This window comes from Macaca thibetana, chromosome 2 (genome assembly GCF_024542745.1).
Source record: "Macaca thibetana thibetana isolate TM-01 chromosome 2, ASM2454274v1, whole genome shotgun sequence".
In the NCBI taxonomy this organism is placed as follows: domain Eukaryota; kingdom Metazoa; phylum Chordata; class Mammalia; order Primates; family Cercopithecidae; genus Macaca; species Macaca thibetana.
This window is the reverse complement of record NC_065579.1, coordinates 105467557-105492243: the sequence shown is the minus strand read 5'-3', so window position 1 is coordinate 105492243 and position 24687 is coordinate 105467557. Positions and strand designations below refer to the sequence as shown.

At 37.5% G+C, this 24687-nt stretch overlaps 1 protein-coding gene across 6 annotated transcripts in view; it reads right to left on the bottom strand.

The window, feature by feature from the left end:
- The window catches only part of DOCK3 (dedicator of cytokinesis 3), a 688972-nt gene that overhangs the window by 208424 nt on the left and 455861 nt on the right, over nucleotides 1-24687 (bottom strand). For all 6 annotated transcript variants that reach the window (XM_050780657.1, XM_050780653.1, XM_050780654.1 and 3 more), the window contains 2 exons: nucleotides 18264-18324; nucleotides 16864-17011 (listed from right to left, as the gene is read on the bottom strand). In XM_050780657.1, coding sequence (XP_050636614.1) covers nucleotides 16864-17011; nucleotides 18264-18324 — 209 coding nt within the window. The remainder of the gene's footprint in view (nucleotides 1-16863; nucleotides 17012-18263; nucleotides 18325-24687) is intronic.

Below are 24687 nucleotides of genomic sequence, written 5' to 3'. Positions count from 1 at the left end.
CAGAGTTTTGCTCTTGTTGCCCAGGCTGGAATGCAATGGCACAATCTTGGCTCACTGCAATTTCTGCCTCCCAGGTTCAAGCAGTTCTCCTGTCTCAGCTTCCTGAGTAGCTGGGATTACAGGCACCTGCCATCATGGCCAGCTAATTTTTGTATTTTTAGTAGAGACGGGGTTTTGCCATGTTGGCCAGGCTGGTCTCGAACTCCTGACCTCAGGTTATCTGCCCACCTTGGCCTCCCAAAGTGCTGGAATTACAGGCGTGAGATACCACTCCTGGTCTGTATTTTTTTGTTTGTTTGAAAATGATATTAGAAACCAAGGTCTAGGCTCTAGGTATGGTCATTGCAATTGGAGTGTTGTTTCCTGTAGGCCCTCTCAGCTGACAAAGTGAGGAAATATTTGTGTGTATACTAACGTATGTATGTAAATATATTTAAAATCTTTTAATATGTAACGGTATGCACCTATATTAAGCTAGATGTGAGTTAATACAATGTCTCCAACCCTATTCCATTGCTATGTGAAGTATTTCAATCTATAGCCCCTGCTTATGTATAATCTCCTACTCTAAGAATGAGTAGGAGTCTGGCATAAACTGCTCCTTCATGTTTATTCTTGTGAAACTTTATTTTTACTTCTATTTTATCATGTATTTATCACATATTATAATTAATTTATGTTTGGTTTTCCCAATGAGACCGTTAACTCCTTGAAAGTTTCAGTGATGTCTTTAATTACAGAATATTAGAGGTAAAAGGAATTTTAGAAATCTAGAGGAGAAATGGATACATACCATTTAGACCCTATAGGGATCTGAGTCTCAGCTCCCTGATGTACAGCCCAAAGTCCCTCCTACTATTCCTATTCCTCTCACTCTTCCCGTCCCAACCCGCAACCATTTCAAGATAGCTCTTCTTCTCACTCTTGATGAGAATGAGTAAAAACGCCACTGGTATCTCACCATTCCTTCACACTTTAATACACCCAGAAACCAAAGAATGGGTTAGTATACATTTAATTTTTACAATGCTAGGCACATGCAATCAACCATGAATAAGTAAATAAAAATGTTTGTACTTTCACAAAGCAGATTTGATTTCCTCAAGTATTTAATTTCATATCAGAGGACAATGCTTAATCAATGTCTAATCAATACTCAAAGTAGAAATGAACTACTTTAATTCATTTTATTTCAAGTATACAAAGAGCCACACAGGAAGTGGCAGATGGAGAAATTCTGGGAATTAGGGTTCATGCCTTAAAGGAGATAGCCAGACTTAAGTTAGCCGATGTTAATGAGGAACCCAGGTGCATACATTTGTCTGTGAGCCAGGATTAGCACAAAAACTGTACTCAGAGAGGAAATAGCAACAGGCTGTTTGCTGATCAAGTTCTCACTGAAGTTACACCACCAATTTGGCAGAAGTTAAAACCATGAGTTACAGAGCTGGAGAAACAATTCTGCCTCTGTCTATAAAAGCTTTTTTGGAACTGACTGAAGAATCACATAACCCTTTGAAAATTTTAGAGAGTATCTGATAGCAGGAGAAACATTATCACAATCTTCACTATGGCTTAACATCCAGGGCAATAAAGATCAAAACCTCTCATTCTCATTACACCATTTGGAGGAGTCTCCACTTCTCAGTTGGTTTAAAAGCCAAATATATTATAATAATCAATTAGAAAAACTTTAAGGTGAAATATGAAGGTTTCAAAGCATATTACTTCCTCCAAGTACCTCTTTCTCTATTAGCAAGAAAAGAGGCAGCTGGAGGCAGAGAAAGACCAGTGGCTTCTTATGGGGAACCTGAACAGGAGGTCCTCTCTGGAAAGCAAGGAATAAATACACTAAATAGTACCTCCAGGATGGAAACTGCCAGGGAAAAAGTCTAATACCTTAGAGTAATGTGGCAAAAACCACAATTACTTTTGTACCAACCTACTAGTAGCAACTGGCCCTTCCTAATCGACCAGGTACCATACCAAGGGCTTTACCTATATTGACTCATTTGATCTTCACTGCAACCCAACAGGATAGATATCATTAAAGATGAGAAAACTGAGGGATAGACAAATTAAAACCCTTGCCTGAGGTCATACAACCTAGATGGTGGAGCCAAGATTCAAACATAGGCAGTTTAGCTCTGGAATCTGTACCTTTAACTATGCTAGCTCTACTGGGAAGGCACCTACCTCTCTGTGACTATTAAGTAAAAGCAAATCCACCCTTATCCCAGAGCAGGAAGTTAAAAAAACAGACTTTGCTTTGTATACTCTTTCTACAAAATTATTTTTTTAACAACAGTGAATGGATATAAAAGATAATTTATAAAATGTATAAGAAGTGCTGTCCTCAGACCAGCAGAACTGGCATCAACAGTGAACTTATTCGAAATGGAAATTCTTGCACCCCATCCCAATCTACTACATTAGACACCCCACGGGGTGCCATCCAGTACTGTTTTAACAAGCCCTCCATTGATAAAATATTGGTATCATTAACACCTGTGTACTCACTGCTCTTGTTAGAAAATAAACATTCTAACCCCTCTGAAGTTCCTCCTCAATCCTGCACCCTTCTCTCTCAGGAACTCCTCAGAGGTAATCACTATCCTGAACTTTGTGGTTATCATTTGTTTTCCTCCATCACTTTCTGTTTTGAATCTACAATAAATATACTGTTTATATGTTATTAAATAGGCTATTACGCCTTTCTGAATAAGGTTCTTACAGCAGTTAACAGGAAATGTATTAAAAATTACATTGATTTATAAAAATGTAAACTATTTCTTATTTTACAATTTGTACATGTTTACTTTAATAGTCGATTAAAATAAAGACAAATAGCCTGTATGTGAATATACATGTAATTACAGCAATTTAGCAGAACCATTTATTTTTACTCCTCCTTCCATGTTTCTGTAACACTGAGGGCCTCTCTGCCCATTCACTCACCTTACTGGGAGAAGTAATAAATTCTCTTGTCAGTGCATCTAGAACACATGTGTATGAACATCTTAGTTCTGCCTCTTCCCTCCTTTGGACTAACCTCCTTGCAGAGAGCACACAATCTCTCCACCACAAGGCTCCACATTGACAGTGATTTTAAAGGTCTTTCTAATTAAGTGTTCATGTTAATCACAAGTTGTAACGGGTTGAATGGTGGCCCCCACAAAGATATGTCCTCATTTTAATCCCCAGAACCTGTGAATTACCTTATTTGGAAAAAGAGTCTTTGCAGATGTAATTAAATTAAGGATTTTGAAATAAGGAGATTATCCTGGATTATCAGGGTGGGCCCTAAATCCAATGACAAATATTCTTATAGGACAAAGACAGAGGGATATTTAAGACAAACAGAAGAGAAGACAATAATGTGAAAAAGCAGCAGACAGGAGTGATGTGGTCCCATTCAGGCATGTTGACAGCCAGAAGTTGGAAGAGGCAAACAATACGTTCTCCCCTACAACCTCAAGCGTGAGTACAATTGTGCTGACATCTTGATTTCAGACTTCTGGCTTCCAAAACTGTGAGAATGAATTTCTGTTGTTTTAAGCCACCAAATTTGTGATAATTTGCTATAGGAGCCACAGAAAACTAACACACAAGTCCACGTGGCTCATAAATCTAAACCATGATCTCAAATTCAAGTTTGTTGCTAACAAAGGTGGCACTTGTGGTTTTTTTTTTTTTTTTGATACAGGGTCTTGAACTGTCACCCAGGCTGGAGTACAGTGGCACGATCTAAGCTCACCGCAACCTCTGCTTCCTGGGTTCAAGTGATTCTCCTGCCTCAGCCTTGCAAGTAGCTGGGATTACAGGTGCCGGTCACCACGCCTGGCTAATGTTTGTATTTTTAGTAGAGATGGGGTTTTGCCATGTTAGCCAGGCTGGTCTTGAACTCTTGACCTCAAATGATCGACCAGTCTCAGCCTCCCAAAGTGCTGGGATTACAGGCATGAGACACCACGCCCGTTGGCACTTGTTTTTTCTTGAGACAAGGTCTTGTTCTATTGCCCAAGCTGAGTGCAGTGACATAATCATGGCTCACTGCAGCCTTGAACTCCCAGGCTCAAGCAATCCTCTGATCTCAGCCTCCAAAAGAGCTAGGACTACAGGCATGCACCACTACGCCCGGCTAATTTCTTATTTTGTAGAGATGAGGATCTCACTATGCTGCCCAGGCTGGTCCTGAATTCCTGGATTCCAGTAATCCTCCTGTCCCCTTGGCTTCCCAAAGTACTGGTATTACAGGCAAAGGTGGCACTTTTGTCCACACTACTTACTACTTACATTAGATAGTTATATTTATGCTGTTCTACATTGTATGTCTATTTTTATCTACACTTGCTTTACATCTACGTTTTGATTTGTTTTGATCTCAGCCAGGGAGATCTATGATATCCATTAGGCAATGAATAACATTCTTAGTTTTCTTGAAATTGTTAAATAATTGAGAATGAGGGCAAACGGCAATGAATAACATAGTTTACTAACTTGAAATTGTTAAATAATTGAAAATGAAGGTTGACCTCTGTTAAATACTTTTTTGATATCAGGATGACTATGGTATTCTACCTTTGGATGACTGGTAAGATGCAATGTACAATAATTGCACTGGGATCAGAGAGTAAAGGCTGTGCAATTTCTGCCTTATGAAAATTATAGAAGTTTTTTCTATGAACAATTTTTGTAAATGTTCCACAAGCAATGGAAAATATGTATTCTGTTTGTTGGACAAAAAAATGTGTTTACAGCTGGGAGGACAATATGGCCTGGAATACTCTACACCTGTTGTCCTGACATCACTACCACTCCCTTTGACTATCACAGTGTTCTGGTTTAGACTAAGTTATGCTCACCCTATTTAAAGGTAAGAGAGAAAGTGGTTAAAAGCATGGTCTATTAACCGGGTTGCTTAGGCACATTCCTCCCCACTCTGTACCTTGTTTCCTCATCTGTAAAAGAGAAAAAATAACAGCCCAGGGTGAGTGCTCAATGATGCCTTTATTATCTGTTACATCAACTTTATCCAAATTCTCTCTGTACTTATTTCTGTGTTCATATCTGTCAAGAAGCAAGTGAAAATATCTTTTTACTATACTTTTGTCTTTCCTTTTTATTTCTAATAAATTGACTATAACTTTGAGTTAACATTATTATATGCTTTAAGGTCATGACAATTAGATCTTCACTATAAATTCCACCATGGACTGGAATGACTCTTCTATCCCTGTGAAGAAAAAAAGGGGCTTTCTGGAACAGTAAAGAGCTGGAGGCAGACTCTTCAAAGGTCCCCCAGTTCTGGCTCTGCTTTCTCTTCCTAGCTAAGAAGGCGGGTATGTTAAGGCTGAATTTGGTCAGTGTTCCTTTAAACAGAAGTGCATGAACGGTCAGGAAAATTCCTCCAGCATGGGAGTGTGAACGCTGAATTTAATGGGTAGCAAAGAGCAACGCTCTACTTTGCAGAGATCAGGCAATCAGGGGCTGGTCCTGCTAGGGATTCTGGGGCTGAATGAGTGGTGATGTCACATGCTATGCTTGTGCCAATCCTGAAAGGCCACTTTGCTTGACATGAGATCATGTGTTCTTGCATGATAAAATAAGAAACTGAATTTAACCTTACAGTGGGCATATGTTCTCTTTCCATCAAACCCTGATACTCCTGACATGACACATCCATTTCATATCTTTCACCTTATACTTTATTTTTATTATTAATATTGTGACATTTGTTTTCATTCTGTTTATATTTGATTATACTCAGCCTGTTTACTTTTAGTCTTTGTGAAACTCTTATTAATATCATATAGATGGATTTTGTTTGTTGACTATTTTAAGACTTTTTTTTTTTTTTTACTATTTTGAGATTTTTTGTTTTTTTTGAGATGGAGTCTTACTCTGTCTCTCAGGTTGGAGTGCAGTGGCATGATCTCAGCTCACTGCAATCTCTGCCTCCCAGGTTCGAGTGATTCTCTTGCTTCAGCCTCCTGAGTATCTGGGACTACAGGTATGCACCACCACGCTGAGCTAATTTTTGTATTTTTAGTAGAGACGGGGTTTCACCATGTTGGCCAGGCTGGTCTGGAACTCCTGACCTCAGGTGATTTGCCCATCTCGGCCTCCCAAAGTGCTGGGATTACAGGCATGAGCCACTATGCCCAGCCAAGAATTTTTATCTTACATATTTTTTCATCTTATTTACATTTACTGTTGTAACTGACACAGGCCTTCTCCTATGCTTTGCTCATGGCTTCTGATTTTTAAATGCTATTTTACAGCAGCTTTTGAACTATATGGTTTGCGTTCTTACCTGTACCTTTGTGGGGAATAATTAATTCCCCTGCAATAATTATTGCCCTGCATTTGTTTCTATGAGGGGTTACCTCTAGATTAGCAATGTCCAAATTTTTCCTATAGTTTGCCTCTAAAACAAAAAGAATGCCTAAATTTTAACTAATAGAAATATTAATGCTATTTTTGATCTAATGTATGCCTATATTATTGGTTAATAAGAGGTATGATAGTCCAACAGCAATAAAAACTAAATGCTGATCATAAATAAGAATAACACTTTAAAAGTAACATGTTCTATAAAGCCTGTGATATGGTATCTATCCCTAGCATTTTTGGTTATTGTTGCTTTGTTTTGAATCATCACAGATTAAACAAAAAATTAATTTTGAAATAAAACTACAATTACTAGCATTATCTTATTCTTTCAAGAAATGTTATCAACTTGCTGGATCACCTACTTAACCAGGGTGTGACCATATCCTCCCCGTAAAGCCTGACTGATTACACAGGGTTAGTATGAGGTTTCAAACTGTATATCCAGAAGGGCCCTGAAAGTACACAGAATAATAAACAAATGTATACTGGCATTATTATTAACACAGGTGACATTTTATGTGACCACTATGGAGTAATTAAGATATTATTGATGGAATTATGTAGGATGTGTAGTTTAAATGTAAAAGTGGAACTTACCAATAACCAACAGTCACTAGAAAAAAAAGACAAACCATTTTAGATGGCATGCAGCATGCCCATTATTTCAGTACACCTCATTTTCTGAACCTCCAGTTGTATAATTTATGTTTTTCATCTCTTTCTTATTTGATTCACTAGTTCATAGGGGTTCTCTTTTTCTGTCTCTCTAGATTGCCTTATTCTTTTAAGTCACCTGACAAAGCTAACTTAACAAAAGGTAATAAAGTTGACAGCAGCAGACCTTATTAAGACTCTGTTTGTCCACTCTTTCACAACCTTTTTTTTTTTTTTTTTTTTTGAGACGGTGTCTTGCTCTGTCGCCCAGTGCAGGGGCAAGATCTCAGCTCACTGCAAGCTCTGCCTCCCGGGTTCACGCCATTCTCCTGCCTCAGCTTCCTGAGTAGCTGGGACTACAGGTGCCCACCACCATGCCCAGCTAATTTTTTTTTTGTATTTTTAGTAGAGATGGGGTTTCACCGTGTTAGCCATGATGGTCTGGATCTCATGACCTCGTGATCTGCCCACCTCGGCCTCCCAAAGTGCTGGGATTATAGGCATAAGCCACTGCGCCCGGCCCACGAAACAAGTCTTAGCAAATTCAGGAAGAATGAAATCTCAACTATGTTTTCTGACCACAACGGCATGAAACTAGACATCAATAACATGAGGAGAACTGAAAATTTCACAAATATGTGGAAACTAAACACTTTCTTGAACAACTAATGGGTCAAAGAAGGAAATTCAAAATATACCTTGAGATAAATGAAAATGAAAACAAAACCTATCAAGACTTATGGCATGCAGAAAAAGCAGTTCTCAGAGAAACATTTACAGCAATAAATGCCTACCTGCAGAAAAAAGATCTCAAATAATGTAATGTTATATCTCAAGGAACTGAAAAACAGCAAACTAAGCTCAAAGTTAACAAAAGGAAGAAAATAATGAAAGTTAGGGCAAAAATAAATGAAACAGAGACAAGAAAGACAACAGATAAACATAACTAATAGTTGGTTTCTTGAAAAGCTAAATGAAATTGATAAATCTTTTTTTTTGTTTTTGAGACGGAGTCTCGCTGTGTCGCCAGGCTGGAATGCAGTGGCACGATCTTGGGTACGATCTCTGCCTCCCGGGTTCAAGCCATTCTCCTGCCTCAGCCTCCCGAGTAGGTGGGATTACGGGCACGTGTTACCACACCTAGCTAATTTTTGTATTTTTAGTAGAGATGGGGTTTCACCATGTTGGCGAGGACAGTCCTGATCCCCTGATCTCGTGATCCACCCGCCTTAGCCTCCCAAAGTGCTGGGATTACAGGCGTGAGCCACTGCGCCCGGCTGACAAATCTTTAGTTGAATTAACCAAGAACAAAAAGAGAGAAGACTCGAATAAATAAAATTATAAATGAAAGAGTAAACATTACAGCTGATACTACAGAAGTACAAAGTTATCATAACAAACTTCTATGTACAACAAGTATATGTTAAGAAATTAGATAATCTAAGAAAATGGATAAATTCCTAGAAACATACAACTTACCAAGATTGAATCATAAAGAATCAAAAAATATAAACAGATCAATAATAAGAATACAGAAGCAGTAATAAAATCTCCCAACAAAGAAACGCCCAGGACCAAAAGGCTTCATGGGTGAAGTCTACTAAACATTTGAAAAATAATTAATGTCAATCCTTCTTAAACTCCTCCAAAAAAAAAAAAAAAAAAAAATGAAGAAGAGTGAGCATTTTCAAACCCATTTTACAATGCCAACATTATCCAGATACTAAAGTCAGATAAAAATACTATAGGTTGAGTAACCCTTATCTAAAATGCTTGGGACTAGAATTGTTTCGGATTTTTAATTTTTTCAGATGTTGGAATATCTGCATTATACTAACTGGTTGAACATTCCTAATCTGAAAATCTGAAACCCAATATGCTCCAATGAGCATTTTCTTTTGAGAATCATATTGGCATTAAAAAAATTTCAGATTTTGGAGCATTTCAGATTTTAGATCTTAAACCCATATAAAAAAAGAAAATTACAAGTCTGATGAACACAGATGCAAAATTTCTGAACACAGATGCAAAATTTCTCAACAAATACTAGCAAACCACATTCAATAGCACACTGAAAGGATCATACACCACAATCAAGTGAGATTTCATCCCTGGGATAGCAGGATGGTTAAACATACATGAATCAATAAATGTGACATACCACATTAAGAAAATGAAGGATAAAAATAATACGCCCATTTTTTTTTTAAACTTTTATTTTAGGTTCAGGGGTAAATGTGAGGGTTTGCTATATAGGTAAACTCGTATCACAAGGGTTGGCTGTACAGATTATTACCCAGGTACTAGGTCTAGTACCCAATAGTTATTTTTTCTACTCATCTCCCTCCTCCCACCCTCATCCTCAGGTGGGCCCCGGTGTCTGTTGTTCCCCTCTTTGTGTCCATATGTTCTTATCACTTAGCTCCCACATACAAGTGAGAACATGTGGTATTTGGTTTTCTGTCTCTGAGTTAGTTTGCTAAGATTGATGGCCTCCAGCTCCATCCATGTTCCTGCAAAGGACAGGATCTTGTTCTTTTTTATGGTTGCACAGTATTCCACGGTGTATATGTGGCACATTTTCTTTATGCAGTCTACCATTGATGGGCATTATGCTGATTACATGTCTTTGCTATTGTGAATAGTGCTACAATGAACATACATGTGCATGTGTCTTTATGACAGAAAAATTCATATTCCTTTGGATATATATAGAGTCATGGAATTGCTGGGTCAAACGGCAGTTCTGCTTTTAGGTTTCTGAGAAATCGACATACTGCTTTCCACAATGGTTGAACTAATTTACACTCACACCAACAGTGTATAAGTGTTCCTTTTTCTCTGCAACTTCACCAGCATCTGTTATTTTTTGACTTTTTAATGATAACCACTCTGAGTGGTGTGAGATGGTATCTCATTGTGGCTCTGATTTGCATTTCTCTAATGATCAGTGATGTTGAGCTCTTTTTCATATGCTTGTTGGCCACATGTATGTCTTCTTTTGAAGGTGTCTATACATGTCCTTTGCCCAGTTTTTAATGGCGTTCTTTTTTCTTATAAATTTGTTTAAGTTCCTTATCAATGCTAGATATTGGACCTTTGTCAGATGCATAGTTTGCAAATATTTTCTCCTATTTCTGTAGGTTCTCTGTTTACTCTGTTGATAGTATCTTTTTTCATGCAGACTCTCCAGTTTAATTAGATCCCACTTGTCAATTTTCACATTTGTTGCAATGGCTTCTGTCATTTTGATCATGAAATCTTTGCCCATTCCTATGTCTAGAATGGTATTGCCTAGGTTGTCTACCAGGGTTTTTATAGTTTTGGGTTTCATGTTTAAGTCTTTAATCCTTCTTGAGTTGATTTTTGTATATGATGTAAGGAAGGGGTCCAATTTCAATCTTATGCTTATTGCTAAAAAGTTATTCCAGTGCCATTTACTGAATAGGGAGTCCTTTCCCCATTGCTTGTTTTTGTCAGCTTTGTTGAAGATCAGATTGTTGTAGGCATGCTGCCTTATTTCTGGGCTCTGTATTCTGTTCTATTTGTCTATGTGTCTGTTCTTGTACCAGTACCATGCTGTTTTGGTTACTGTAGCCCTGTAGTATAGTTTGAAGTCAGGTAGCATGACACCTCCAGCTTTGTTCTTTTTGCTTAGGATTGCCTTAGCCATTTGGGCTCTTTATTGGTTCCATGTGAATTTTAAAATAGTTTTTTCTAGTTCTGTGAAGAATGTCACTAGTAGTTTGATAGGAATAGCATTGAGTGACCATTCTAACAGATGTAGAAAAAGTGTTTGACAAAATTTAACATCCTTTCATGATGAAAACTCTCAATAAATTAGATATATAAGAAATGTATATAATAAAGGCCATTTACAATGAGCCCACAGCTAATACCATATTCAATAGTGAAAAGCTAAAAGCCTTTTTCCTAGGATCAGAAACATGACAAAGATGTCCACTCTCATCACTTTTGTTCAACACAGTACTACAAGTTCTAGCCAGAGCAACCAGGCAAGAAAAAATAAGACACATCCAGACTGGAAGTGAAGAAGTTAAACTGCCTCTGTTTGCAGATGACATGACCTTATATACATATAAAAAGCCTAAAGACTCAATCAAAAAACCATTAGAATAAACAAATTTGGTAAAGTAGCAGGAGATAAAATCAACATAAAAATCAGCAATATTTCTATATACTAATGACAAGCTCTCCAAAAAAGTTAAGAAAACAATGTCATTTACGATAGCATCAAAAAATGTAATATTTAGGAATAATTTAACCAAGAAAGTGAATGATCTATTTACTGAAAACTATAAAACACTGATGAAAGAAATTGAAGAAGACACAAATAAATGAAAAAATATCCAGTGTTCATAGATTGGAAGAATTAATATTTTCAAAATGTCCATATACTACCCAAAGTGATCTACAGATTAAAGGCAGCCTGTATCAATATTCCAATGACATTTTTCACAGGAATAGAAAGGAACAATCCTGAAATTTGTATGGAACCACAGAAGTCTCCAAATAGCCAAAGCAATCTTGTGAAATAAGGACAAAGCTAGGGGCATCACACTTCCTGATTTCAAATAATGTTGTAAAGTTACAGTAATCAAAATAATATGGTAATGGCATAAAAACAGACACACAAACCAGTGGAACAGAATACAGATCCTGGAAATAAACTCAGTGAACAGTCTTTAACAAGGGCACCAAGAATACACAATGGGGAAAGGACAGTTTTCAATAAGTGGTGCTGGGAAAACTGGACATCTACATATAAAAGGATGAAATTGGACCTTATCTGACATAAAATACAAAAACTAACTCGAAAGATATTAAATACTTAAATATAAGACCTAAAAGTGTAAAACTCCTAGGAGAAAACAGAAATAAAGGCTCCTTGACATTGGGTCTTAGCAGTGATTTTCTGAGATATGACATGAAATACACAGGCAAGCCAAAATAAATAAATGGAACTATATAAAACTAAAAAGCTTCTTCACAGCAAAGGAAACAATCAACAAAACGAAAAAGCAATCTATGGAATGAGAAGAAATATTTGCAAACCATGTAACTGATGGGGATTAATATCTAAAACTATATAAAGAACTCATATAACTGAATTCCATAAAAACAAATAACTCAATTACAAAACAGGCAAAAAGGCCTGAAAGACACTTTCCCAAAGAAGACACAAAAATGGCCAACAGGCATATGAAAAGGTACTCAATATCACTAACCATCAGGAAAATGCAAATCAAAAAGAAAATGAGATATCACCTAACATCTCTTAGGATGGTTGTAATCACAAAACAAGAGATAACAAGTGATGACAAGAGTGTGAAGACAAGGGAACTCTTGAACACTGTTGATGGAAATGTAAATTGGTATAGTCATTATGGTATGGCAGTTCCTCAAAAAATTAAAAATAGAACAACTATTTGATCCAGCAATCACACTTCTGGTATATCCCAAAGAAAAAGAAATCAGTATCTTGAATAGATATCCGCACTTCCAGGTTTACTGCAGTATTATATACACTAGCCATGATATGGAAACAAGCAGCCATCAACAGATGAATAATAAAGAATATATATAGGCCGGGCATGGTAACTCACGCCTATAATTCCAGCACTTTGGGAGGCTGAATATGAGGTCAGGAGATCAAGACCATCCTGGCCAACATGGTGAAACCCCATCTCTACTAAAAATACAAAAATTAGCCGGGCATGGCGGTGAGTGCCTGTGGTTCCAGCTAGCTACTCGGGAGACTGAGGGAGGAATATGGCTTGAACCCAGGAAGCGGAGGCTGCAGTGAGGCAAGATCGCGCCACTGCACTCTGCACTCCAGCCTCGGCGATAGAGCGAGACTCCGCATCAAAAAAAAAAAAAAGGCTCCTAAACAAGTACTCTTAAGACAGTTGCGTGGGTAAGGTGATTATGAAGCAAAGAACCCAAAGACAGTATTCTCAAAAAATGCCTGAATAGGCCTAGTGTCTATCCCAAATATGAGGAGCAGTTCCCTTCCAGTCATCACTCACAGAAGAGGCTGCCACCTCATATTGCTTTAATTAAAAGAAGTTTATTTCTTCACATTTTTAATTTTTGTGGGTACATAGTAGGTGAATGCCACTTGATGTTTCCAGTCTCATAAAGCCTTTCATGATATGGGGCAGTCTCTGCATCTCTTTTTTTTTTTTTTTTTGAGATGGAGTCTCGCTCTATCGCCCAGGCTGGAGTGTAGTGGCGCCATCTCAGTTCACTGCCAAGTTCTGCCTCCTGGGTTCACGCCATTCTTCTGCCTCAGCCTCCTGAGTAGCTGGGACTACAGGTGCCCGCCACCGCACCTGGCTAATTTTTTGTGTTTTTAGTAGAGACGGGGTTTCACAGTGTTAGCCAGGATGGTCTCGATCTCCTGATCTCGTGATCCACCTGCCTCAGCCTCCCAAAATGCTGGGATTATAGGCGTGAGCCACCACGCCCGGCCTGAATCTCTTTATTTTGAACATCGCAGCATTATTTGGGTAAGTTATGCTAACCTGAAATTACCTCAATCAATGGGAGTTTTTAGATGCTTATGAAGGTTATCTGGCAGAATTGGTTGACTTTTTTTTTTTAAAAAAAGAGCAAAGCTACATAGAATTAGTAATTATGGTTGGGGTATGATCACCAAATTGAAGTGTTAAATGCGATTGTAAAAATCACCATAAAAGTAGCATAGTAAGTGGTGGTATCATCTTGTGCCTCAAGATGAATTTCCAGTGTGAAAGCGTCATGAAAGTGTCAAAGAATGATGCATCAAAGCCAATCTGATGGGAGTAAAAATAATGTGCCTCGGAAAACTGTGTCAGATAATTCAGAAAGTGGCTTAAGTGAAGACAAAGACCTGATGACATGGCTGCATATGAATAATTTAAATAAATTTTTTCATAAAATTTGAGAGTCAAGAATAAGCAATACATCTCAATTTTATAAAGTATGTGATTTTATATGTGTATTACATAATTTGTAATACATATTTTAAAATATAAAATATACTGTAACCCAAATTAAAAATTTAATGTTCAAAACATGTATTTATCTGTTTCATTAAGGTTGGCTTAAATACGTTTATTTGGACATTTTTCGTTGTAAAATTGGACAGCGATCATCACATATTCAAAGCCATCTTGTATTTGGTTACATGCATTATTTACGGACACCCACCTCCTCCAATGTGGGCTTTAGCTCCTGGTTTTTGGGTTCTAAGTACAGCATGCCCTGTGCCTGCTTGTGACCCCTTGTCCTTCTGGTCAAGAAAACTATGGTATCTGTATCAGACTGAAATGTACATATGGTTATTTATTTGTGAGTTTTAAGGCTTTTGACTTATTAGGAAGTGACCTAGTTTTCATGCCTCAGCTTCTTATTGCAATTTTCTTAAAAGGATGTAGTACCTTCCCATACACATGTGAAAACAACATTATGTAGCAGAGTAGCGGCCTTGGCAGAGACAGACAGGAGTTTCTATCTTCTCTGGATAAGGCTGACTATGAACAATGAAAGAAATGATGAGAACGTGAACAACTAATCAGATATTTGCTAACTCATTCATTAAAACTGTATAAGAGGTTTTCATCTTTGTAAAGTCCTGTCCTAGCAAAGGCTAAAGCACTATCAACTGCAATTAGTAAACTCTTTAAGCTTCCAATTCAATCTAACCAACAAAAATGTTGCCTGAAACTTGCTGGAAAATATTGCTTCTCCTGGGGGCTAGATTCACTGTGCTGATGTGGATTAAAATGACTAATCCTAGAATAATTCTATACTGCACACAAAATCAATTTCACAAACATGCATTTGATAGTCCGTTTGAAAGTCTGTTAATATTTTCAAGTGGAAAAATTATTGAACATTTTTACTCTATTAATCCTTCAAAAGAAAATTTGAAAAAAAATCTTCTCTATAAACATATTTTTCTTCAGCTTTTTAGAACTAGTATACTAGACACAGCCCACCCATAAGAAGGAGCTAAGAAAAATATATACGTGAATCCTGTTTCTCGCAGAAAGCTGTTGCTTTAGAAGCAATTAGGCCAATTGAGCCTGACAGCATGATTTCAGGAGGAATGCTGTGCAAGCTCCTATCTGTAATGAAAATTTGCACCGAAACAAGGAAGGGATAATACATGCAAAGAGATAACAATTCTGGAGTGCTCTCTATAAATCCGTTGCCCTTGGAAGGAATACAGTGGAGTAAGATGATAATGATGATTTTGGATTTCTGTTTAGTCCTTTTCAAAGGGAGGAAGGCACATAAACTAGCAGGTTCCACCACCCATCAATGTGAGGATTTGGTAAATGGAGAAAGCCTGTGACTGACGCATGGAAGGAGGAGAAAACCAGCCAAAATTTTCTTTGTAAGTTATGATTCCAAAGGAAGATTCCTCATCCCATAAAGTATACAACTCTGAATAGAACAAAGCTGAAGGGAAAATAGGTAATGAGGAGATTGGGATTTTATTTTGAAATTAATCAAATGTGGCTTAACAGATACTGTGAATTAAGCTTATTTCATGCCCAAGTCAGAAACAGCAACAGATACTACAGAAAAATCTCTATACCATATTATGGTGAAGATACATTAACATGGTGATTGGCAGTATTTGATTTAATTTGGACAAACAATACTGGGTTTAAACTGAAAGATGAGTTTTTAAAAATTCTCACAGTTTTAAATATACTTGCTTTAAAAACTTAATAAACTCATTGGTGATCATTTTTTAGCACTACAATTTGTGTCTAACTCTACATGAGCAAAGAAGAAGTATATGACTGAATTCTGTACTTCTTTTCATTATTGTGTTTTTCCTATTGTTTCACAAGTTAGAAGGAGATGGACTGCTTATCTAAGACAATATCCCTTGGTTGAAGATCACTAAAAATAATGCCATGCCTGGTTGGATATGACTTATCGATCTCCAGTGGCACAAGTGAAGAATAATATCTTGGTTCCTCAGAAAAACTGGCTATCTTTCAAAGATAGAGAAACCTGACTCATGATCATTCTTTTAAACAATCTTGATCATTAGCCAGCTCAGTTATAATAACTGGTGGGCAAGCATTAGACACACAAGACTCTCATAGCCAAGACACATGAGAAGTATATTGTTAGCTTTTCGGCAAATATATAAGATTGGTTAATTCTGGAGAAAAAAGAAAATGTGTACTACATTGTCGCTTTAGGACAGAAGGTCCCAAACGAAGCTGTTTCAGAATTACCTGGGAAGCTTATTAAAAACAATGCTGCCTGGGTCCCACCCCAAATCTTAGATCAATCTTCTGCATTTTCAAAAAGCTCCCTTTCCTACATCCTGGTGATTCTATGTCCACAAGGTGTTTTTTTTTTTTTTTTTTTTCTTTCTTTCTTTTTTTTTTTTCTTCTTCTTCTCTGAAACAGAGTCTCAGTCTGTCACCCAGGCTTGAGTGCAGTGGTACAATCTCAGCTCACTGCAACCTCTGCCTCCCGGGTTCAAGCAATTCTCCTGCCTCAGCCTCCTGAGTAGCTGGGACTACAGGCGCGTGCCACTATGCCCGGCTAATTTTTTGCATTTTTAGTAGAGACGAGGTTTCACCATGTTAGCCAGGGTGGTCTTGATCTCCTAACCTTGTGATCCGCCCACCTCAGCCTCCCAAAGTGTTGGGAATACAGATGTGAGCCACTGTGTGGCCCGTGTCCTCAAGGTTTCAGCACTGCTGCTCTCAAGGACAGTGGTGGGATGTCTTATGCTACAAATCATTAATATTCCTGATGTCCATTACTCACGTGTAAACCTTAAGAACAAAATCCTTTTCTTCCTTTACTTCTGTGAGTGACTGCAGGACATCCAAGATGCTTAGGACCGCACAGCCATATGGTCGCCTGTAGTGCAGGTGAGGAGGACCTTTCTTTGAGTCGTTCAGGAGCATCCGGCCTTGGGCACAGCAGAAAACACCAGTCAGATTGAGAAAAGCATGCTCCTCTCCAGTATTGCCTAATTGTCATCCAAGGATGCCTGAGCTACAGGCACCTAGGAAATCCTCTAAGTTGGAAGACTATAGGGCTGAAGGATATTTATGTGTAAGAACACCAAAGAAGCCTCTGGCCAAAGCTCTTCCCTGTACTACATTCAATCAATCATTCTTATCTAACTCTAAATCAATATCAACAGTTCATTTATTAATCACATGAGAATAAAAGTGATTTTATGAATTTCTTAGAAAGACCAATGTGCTAATAATAGATTTACATTTCTCAGGTACGTTATAGGTACAAAGTTTAGTATTTTAGCTGCCAGGTATAAGCTACGTATGTACAGACAAGGAGGATACTGTGTTCTTTCAACCAAATTCCGCTGTTCAACATCATCCTGAACAATTGTGGGATTGAGAGTAGTCTTAAAAAGTGGATGAATATTTACTTTTCCAGCTTACCAAAGCTGTGCCTACAGCAGCAAGAAGAGTTGCAAATGCTGGAACCTTAACAAACACTTTAAGTACAGCAAAATAGCTGTTTTGCTGGCAAGAGATTAAAAAATATTCTTTGATAAAAATGTACATGATAGGCCAGAACTCAAACCTATGAAGGAGGACTTGGTTCGCCAGAGGCCCAAAAGTTATATCATAAACTTGAAATAAGTCTGAGCAAACCAACCACAGAACAGTAGTAAAAATCACTTTTTCATCTTGGGTGGGATAGAAGTGAAATACCATCCATCGTTGGGAGTGATGACAATAACTCTAATTTTGTGGAAAGAACCACAGATACATAATTTAAAACACAACCAATAGGTGCTGAATGGCATTTGCTGTGAAGTTGGTACCTCTGGAAAACTGCTATAAGATCTCTGAGGGAAAGGGTAGGTACAGAGGTAGGGCACTGTGTTAGAAATAATGTCTATAAGCAGACCATTTTAAATAAAAACTTTGGGTCTAAAAACAGATAGGGAGCAGAAGGTTTTAAGTGATTAAAAACCACAAACAAAACCCACTCCCCCAAATCCATTTATATCAAACCAAGCTACCACAGCAGTTGAGCTTAGGCATAGCTTCAATACAAGTTGGACTCTAATCCTGAGATCTGAAATTACAAGTAAGATCTAGGGAGAAAACAAAGCTCATGCACAAGACATACTTGTTCCAAGTTGGGCCAGTCTTAGTCATGTGAATGGGTAAGGTGAACAGTACCTATTCGGATCACATGGGCAACGATATACAAATCTCTCTTCATATCTTTGCTGCTCAGATCCTAAGAGAAAAAAATAAGTAAACTCAGGCAAGGAACACACAGAAAATAATTAAAAATTCATTTTGAATCTCTAGTCATTTGCTTTTACTGTATGTTATAGGTAGGGGAAGGGAAATTATAGCACATAGCACTTTAATAGTTTATAAGAGGCCTGGAGTAAAAGTCTGGATATCTTACAGGCCTTTGGAAGTTTACTTTATTGACAACATTTTTCTAGTTCTCATTTAAACCACTTAACAAATAAAAAGTCTATAAAAGTTCTCACATTAGAAATCTGCATGATATTGCATATTCCATGTTTACTCTAACGTCATATAAAAACATTCCGTAACAGAAGGAATAAATGTTCAGCACAGAAAAAAATGGGAAACCACCAAAAAGCTCTTCAATAACTAAAATTCTGTAAGTTTGTTCTCCACTAATTTTACACTGATTCCTCTGTCCACAGATGATTATTACACACAAAGTATGTCCCACTTAAAAGAGATTACTTTATCAGTAAAACCTCAATAATTTGATTTCCATTTCTAAATTCTGATATTTATCATTTGTACTAAATTATAGTTGAAAATAATCTTAGTGAAAAATATTAAGGGTTTCCTTTAAGTAAACAGATATAATCCAAAATCAAAACTAATTTCCAAACCAAAGAGTTATGAAAATCATTCCTTTCTCTTTCTTTCTTCTTTTTCATTAAAAAACAAGGTGTTGTACAAAGATACTTAGACTCCCACACAATAATAATGGGAGATTTTAACACCCCACTGTCAACATTAAACAGATCAACGAGACAGAAAGTTAACAAGGATATCCAGGAATTGAACTCAGCTCTGCACCAAGGGGACCAAATAGACATCTACAGAACTCTCAACTCCAAATCAACAGAAAATACATTCTTCTCAGCACCACATCACACTTATACCAAAATTGACCACACAGTTGGAAGTAAAGCACTCCTCAGCAAATGTAAAAGAACAGTAATTATAACAAACTGCCTCTCAGACCACAGTGCAATCAAACTAGAACTCAGGACTAAGAAACTCACTCAAAACCACTCAACTACATGGAAACTGAACAACCTGCTCCTGAATGACTACTGCATACATAACAAAATGAAGGCGGAAATAAAGATGTTCTTTGAAACCAACGAGAACAAAGACAAAACATACCAGAATCTCTGGGACACATTTAAAGCAGTGTATAGAGAGAAATTTATAGCACTAAATGCCCACAAGAGAAAACAGGAAAGATCTAAAATTGACACCCTACCATCACAATTAAAAGAACTAGAGGAACAAGAGCAAACGCATACAAAAGCTAGCAGAAGGCAAGAAATAACTGAGATCAGAGCAGAACTGAGGGAGATAGAGACACAAAAAAACCCTTCAAAAAAATCAATGAATCCAGGAGCTGGTTTTCTGAAAAGATCAATGAAATTGATAGACCGCTAGCAAGACTAATAAAGAAGAAAAGAGAGAACAATCAAATAGATGCAATAAAAAATGATAAAGGGGGTATCACCACCGATCCCACATAAATATAAACTACCATCAGAGAATACTATAAACACCTCTATGCAAATAAACTAGAAAATCTAGAAGAAATGGATAAATTCCTGGACACATATACCCTGCCAAGACTAAACCAGGAAGAAGTTGAATCTCTGAATAGATCAGTAACAGGTTCTGAAATTGAGGCAATAATTAATAGCCTACCAATCAAAAAAAGTCCAGGACCAGACGAATTCACAGCCAAATTCTACCAGAGGTACAAGGAGGAGCTGGTACCATTCCTTCTGAAACTATTCCAATCAATAGAAAAAGAGGGAATCCTCCCTAACTCATTTTATGAGGCCAACATCATCCTTATACCAAAGCCTGGCAGAGACACAACAAAAAGGAGAATGTTAGACCAATATCCCTGATGAACATCGATGCAAAAATCCTCAATAAAATACTCCCAAAACCAAATCCAGCAGCACATCAAAAAGCTTATCCACCATGATCAAGTGGGCTTCATCCCTGGGATGCAAGGCGGGTTCAATATATGCAAATCAATAAACGTAATCCAGCATATAAACAGAACCAAAGACAAAAACCACATGATTATCTCAACAGATGCAGAAAAGGCCTTTGACAAAATTCGACAGCCCTTCATGCTAAAAACTCTCAATAGATTAGGTATTGATGGGAGGTATCTCAAAATAATAAGAGCTACTTATGACAAACCCACAGCCAATATCATACTGAAAGGACAAAAACTGGAAGCATTCCCTTTGAACACTGGCACAAGACAGGGATGCCTTCTCTCACCACTCCTATTCAACACAGTGTTGGAAGTTCTGGCCAGGGCAATCAGGCAAGAGAAAGAAATAAAGGGTATTCAATTAGGAAAGGAGGAAGTCAAATTGACCCTCTTTGCAGATGACATGATTGTATATTTAGAAAACCCCATTGTCTCAGCCCAAAATCTCCTTAAGCTGATAAGCAACTTCAGCAAAGTCTCAGGATACAAAATTAATGTGCAAAAATCACAAGCATTCTTATACACCAATAACAGACAAACAGAGAGCCAAATCATGAGTGAACTCCCATTCACAATTGCTTCAAAGATAATAAAATAGCTAGGAATCCAACTTACAAGAGATATGAAGGACCTCTTCAAGGAGAACTACAAACCACTGCTCAATGACATAAAAGAGGACACAAACAAATGGAAGAACATTCCGTGCTCATGGACAGGAAGAATTCATATCGTGAAAATGGCCATACTGCCCAAGGTAATTTATAGATTCAATGCCATCCCCATCAAGCTATCAATTACTTTCTTCACGGAATTGGAAAAAAACTACTTTAAAGTTCATATGAAACCAAAAAAGAGCCCGCACTGCCAAGAAAATCCTAAACAAAAAGAATAAAGCTGAAGGTATCACGCTACCTGACTCCAAACTATACTACAAGACTACATTAACCAAAACAGCATGGTACTGGGACCAAAACACAGATATAGGCCAATGGAACAGAACAGAGCCTACATATCTACAACTATGTGATCTTTGAAAAACCTGACAAAAACAAGCAATGGGGAAAGGATTCCCTATTTAACAAATGGTACTGGGAAAACTGGCTAGCCATATGTAGAAAGCTAAAACTGGATCCCTTCCTTATACCTTATAGAAAAACTGATTCAAGATGGATTAAAGACTTAAATGTTAGACCTAAGACCATAAAAACCCTAGAAGAAAACCTAGGCAATACCATTCAGGACATAGGCATGGGCAAAGACTTCATGACTAAAACACCAAAAGCAAAGGCAACAAAAGCCAAAATTGACAAATGGGATCTAATTCAACTAAAGAGCTTCTGCATAGCAAAAGAAACTACCATCAGAGTGAACAGGCAACCTACAGAATGGGAGAAAATTTTTGCAATCTACCCATCTGACAAAGGGCTAATACCCAGAATCTACAAAGAACTCAAACAAATTTACAAGAAAAATTCAAACAACCCCATCAAAAAGTAGGCAAAGGATATGAACAGACACTTCTTAAAAGAAGACATTTATGCAGCCAACAGACACACGAAAAAATGCTCATCATCACTGGCCATCAGAGAAATGCAAATCAAAACCACAATGAGATACCATCTCACACCAGTTAGAATGGTGATCATTAAAAAGTCAGGAAACAACAGGTGCTGGAGAGGATGTGGAGACATAGGAATGCTTTTACACGGTTGGTGGGACTGTAAACTAGTTCGACTATTGTGGAAGAAGACACTGTGGCGATTCCTCAGGGATCTAGAACTAGAAATACCATTTGACCCAGCCATCCCATTACTGGGTATATACCCAAAAGATTATAAATCATGCTACTGTAAACACACATGCACACGTGTGTTTACTGCGGCACTATTCACAACAGCAAAGACTTAGAACCAACCCAAATGTCCATCAATGATAGACTGGATTAAGAAAATGTGGCACATATACACCATGGAATACTATGCAGCCATAAAAAAGGATGAGTTCATGTCGTTTGTAGGGACATGGATGAAGCTGGAAACCATTATTCTGAGCAAACTATCACAAGGACAAAAAAACGAACACCGCATGTTCTCACTCATAGGTGGGAATTGAACAATGAGAACACTTGGACACAGGGTGGGGAACATCACACACTGGGGCCTGTTGTGGGGTGGGGAAAGGGGGAGGGATAGCATTAGGACATACAACTAATGTAAATGACGAGTTAATGGGTGCAGCACACCAACATGACACACGTATACATATGTAACAAACCTGCACATTGTGCACATGTACCCTAGAACTTAAAGTATAATAATTCTAAAAAAAAAAGAATAAAAGTTTTAAAAGAAAACAAAAAAATAAATAAGGTCTTGCTCTGTCACCAGGATGGAATACAGTGGTGTGATCACGGCTCACTGCAGCCTTGTCCTCTGGGTCAAGTGATTCTCCCACCTCAGCCTCCCAAGTAAGTGGTACTACAGGTGTGCACCATCATGCCCAGGTATTTTTAAAATTATTTGTAGAGATGGGGTCTTGCTATGTTGTCAGAACTGGTCTCAAACTTCTGGGCTCAAGCAATCTTCCTGCCTCAGCCTCCCAAAGTGTTGAGATTACAGGTGTTAAGTTACCATGCCCAGTCTGATAATCATTCTATTTGTGTTTAGAACATATGTTGAAATGTTTGTTGATAAGTATGCATTATGCTTTTTAAATGTATTATCCTTGAAATAACAAAAATTCATTTAATATATATTCTGTTTCAGATTTTTCACCAGGCCGTCAACTTGCTGCTCTCTCAGTCATTATTGCAAGTTAATGGTACTTGATGGAATAACCTTTGCCCTTAATGTGACTGGTTTCTGTGATCTCCCTTTTGCTTCTAGGAAAGGCTCCCTTAGTTTCGCTTCCTTTTCCTTTTTCATCTTTTGATTGACCCCGATGCCTGTCTCTCTTCAATTAAAAAAAAAAAAAAAAAAAGGTACAATCAAATGGCAGTCATGATTTGGAAGGAGCTTAAGAGAGTCAGAGTCTCCATGCTTCTTAATTTGTAAATCCTGTTGCAGGATTAGCACTAGGGTGAGGCAAGCAAGGCACCTAAGGTGCAAAATTTAAGAAGGTACTCACTCTCAAGATGCTGTGCTTTGTTTGCTTTAGCCTAGTCCCAGCCTTGCCCTATTAAATGGTCCTGAACATATGAAAGAAAAGGAGACATTAAGAAGTAATATGTGGGCCAGGCGTGGCGGCTTATGTCTGTAATCCCAGCACTTTGGGAAGTCAAGGTGGGAGGATCACTTGAGGTCAGGAGTTCGAGACAGCCTGGCCAACACGGTGAAACCCCACCTCTACTAAAAATACAAAAATTAGCTGGGTGTGGTGGCATGCACTTGTAATCCCAGCTACTCGGGAGGTTGAAGCAGGAGAATGGCTTGAACCTGGGAGGTGGAGGCTGCAGTGAGCTGAGATCGTACCACTGTACTCTAGCAACAGAGAGACTCCATCTCAAAAAAAAAAAAAAGTAATACATAGTGGTGAAATTGAAGCTTTTAGATGGTTATAATATTTTGCCAAGTTCTTAAAATAATAAAGTATGTTTACAATAAACAGGTTACAAAGTAATTAAACATAAATTGATACCTGGAATCATAAAGATATGTTTTTACATGAAAGTTGTGTTTGATATTGAAAAAGGACGTTTCAGGACCCATTACACTAATTCTTTTAATTAAAAATGGAATTTAAAATAATACTATTAAAACAATGCTATATTTTAACACTTATTAAGGTGGTACTAAACAAGTGAAAATTGAAAACCAGGTTACCATTTTTATATACTTTTTGGATGGAAAGATGTTGATTACTAAAGGATATAGAAATGTTCGACACATTTCAAAGTGAAATGGTTCCACAGCCTGGATTATGTACATCCAAACTATCAAATGACTTGTATAATCACTGACTCCAATGTACCTATGGAATTCAAGCCAGTTTCCAAAGATGTCCAAATAAGGGAAACTAATCTGATGGATTGTACACAAAAATACTAAATGTTTCCCTTGGCTCTGCTGAGTGAATAAAAGAAGACTTAAGTATAATTTATGGTATTTTCCAAGTGGCTGAGTAGGGGCTCTTTCTGACTATCATGTACACAGCATCCAGAACTTTCAGTGGTATTTATTTGACATCAATAGAAATAGGACAATAATTAATGCAAGAAAATATTTTAAGCAAAATAATTATTTGTGAGTTCCACAGAATTTCAATATAAAAGCTATCTTATTAAATGTAAGTGCATGGCTAAACACAGTTACCACAGGGTTTGTTAAACACATATTCTTC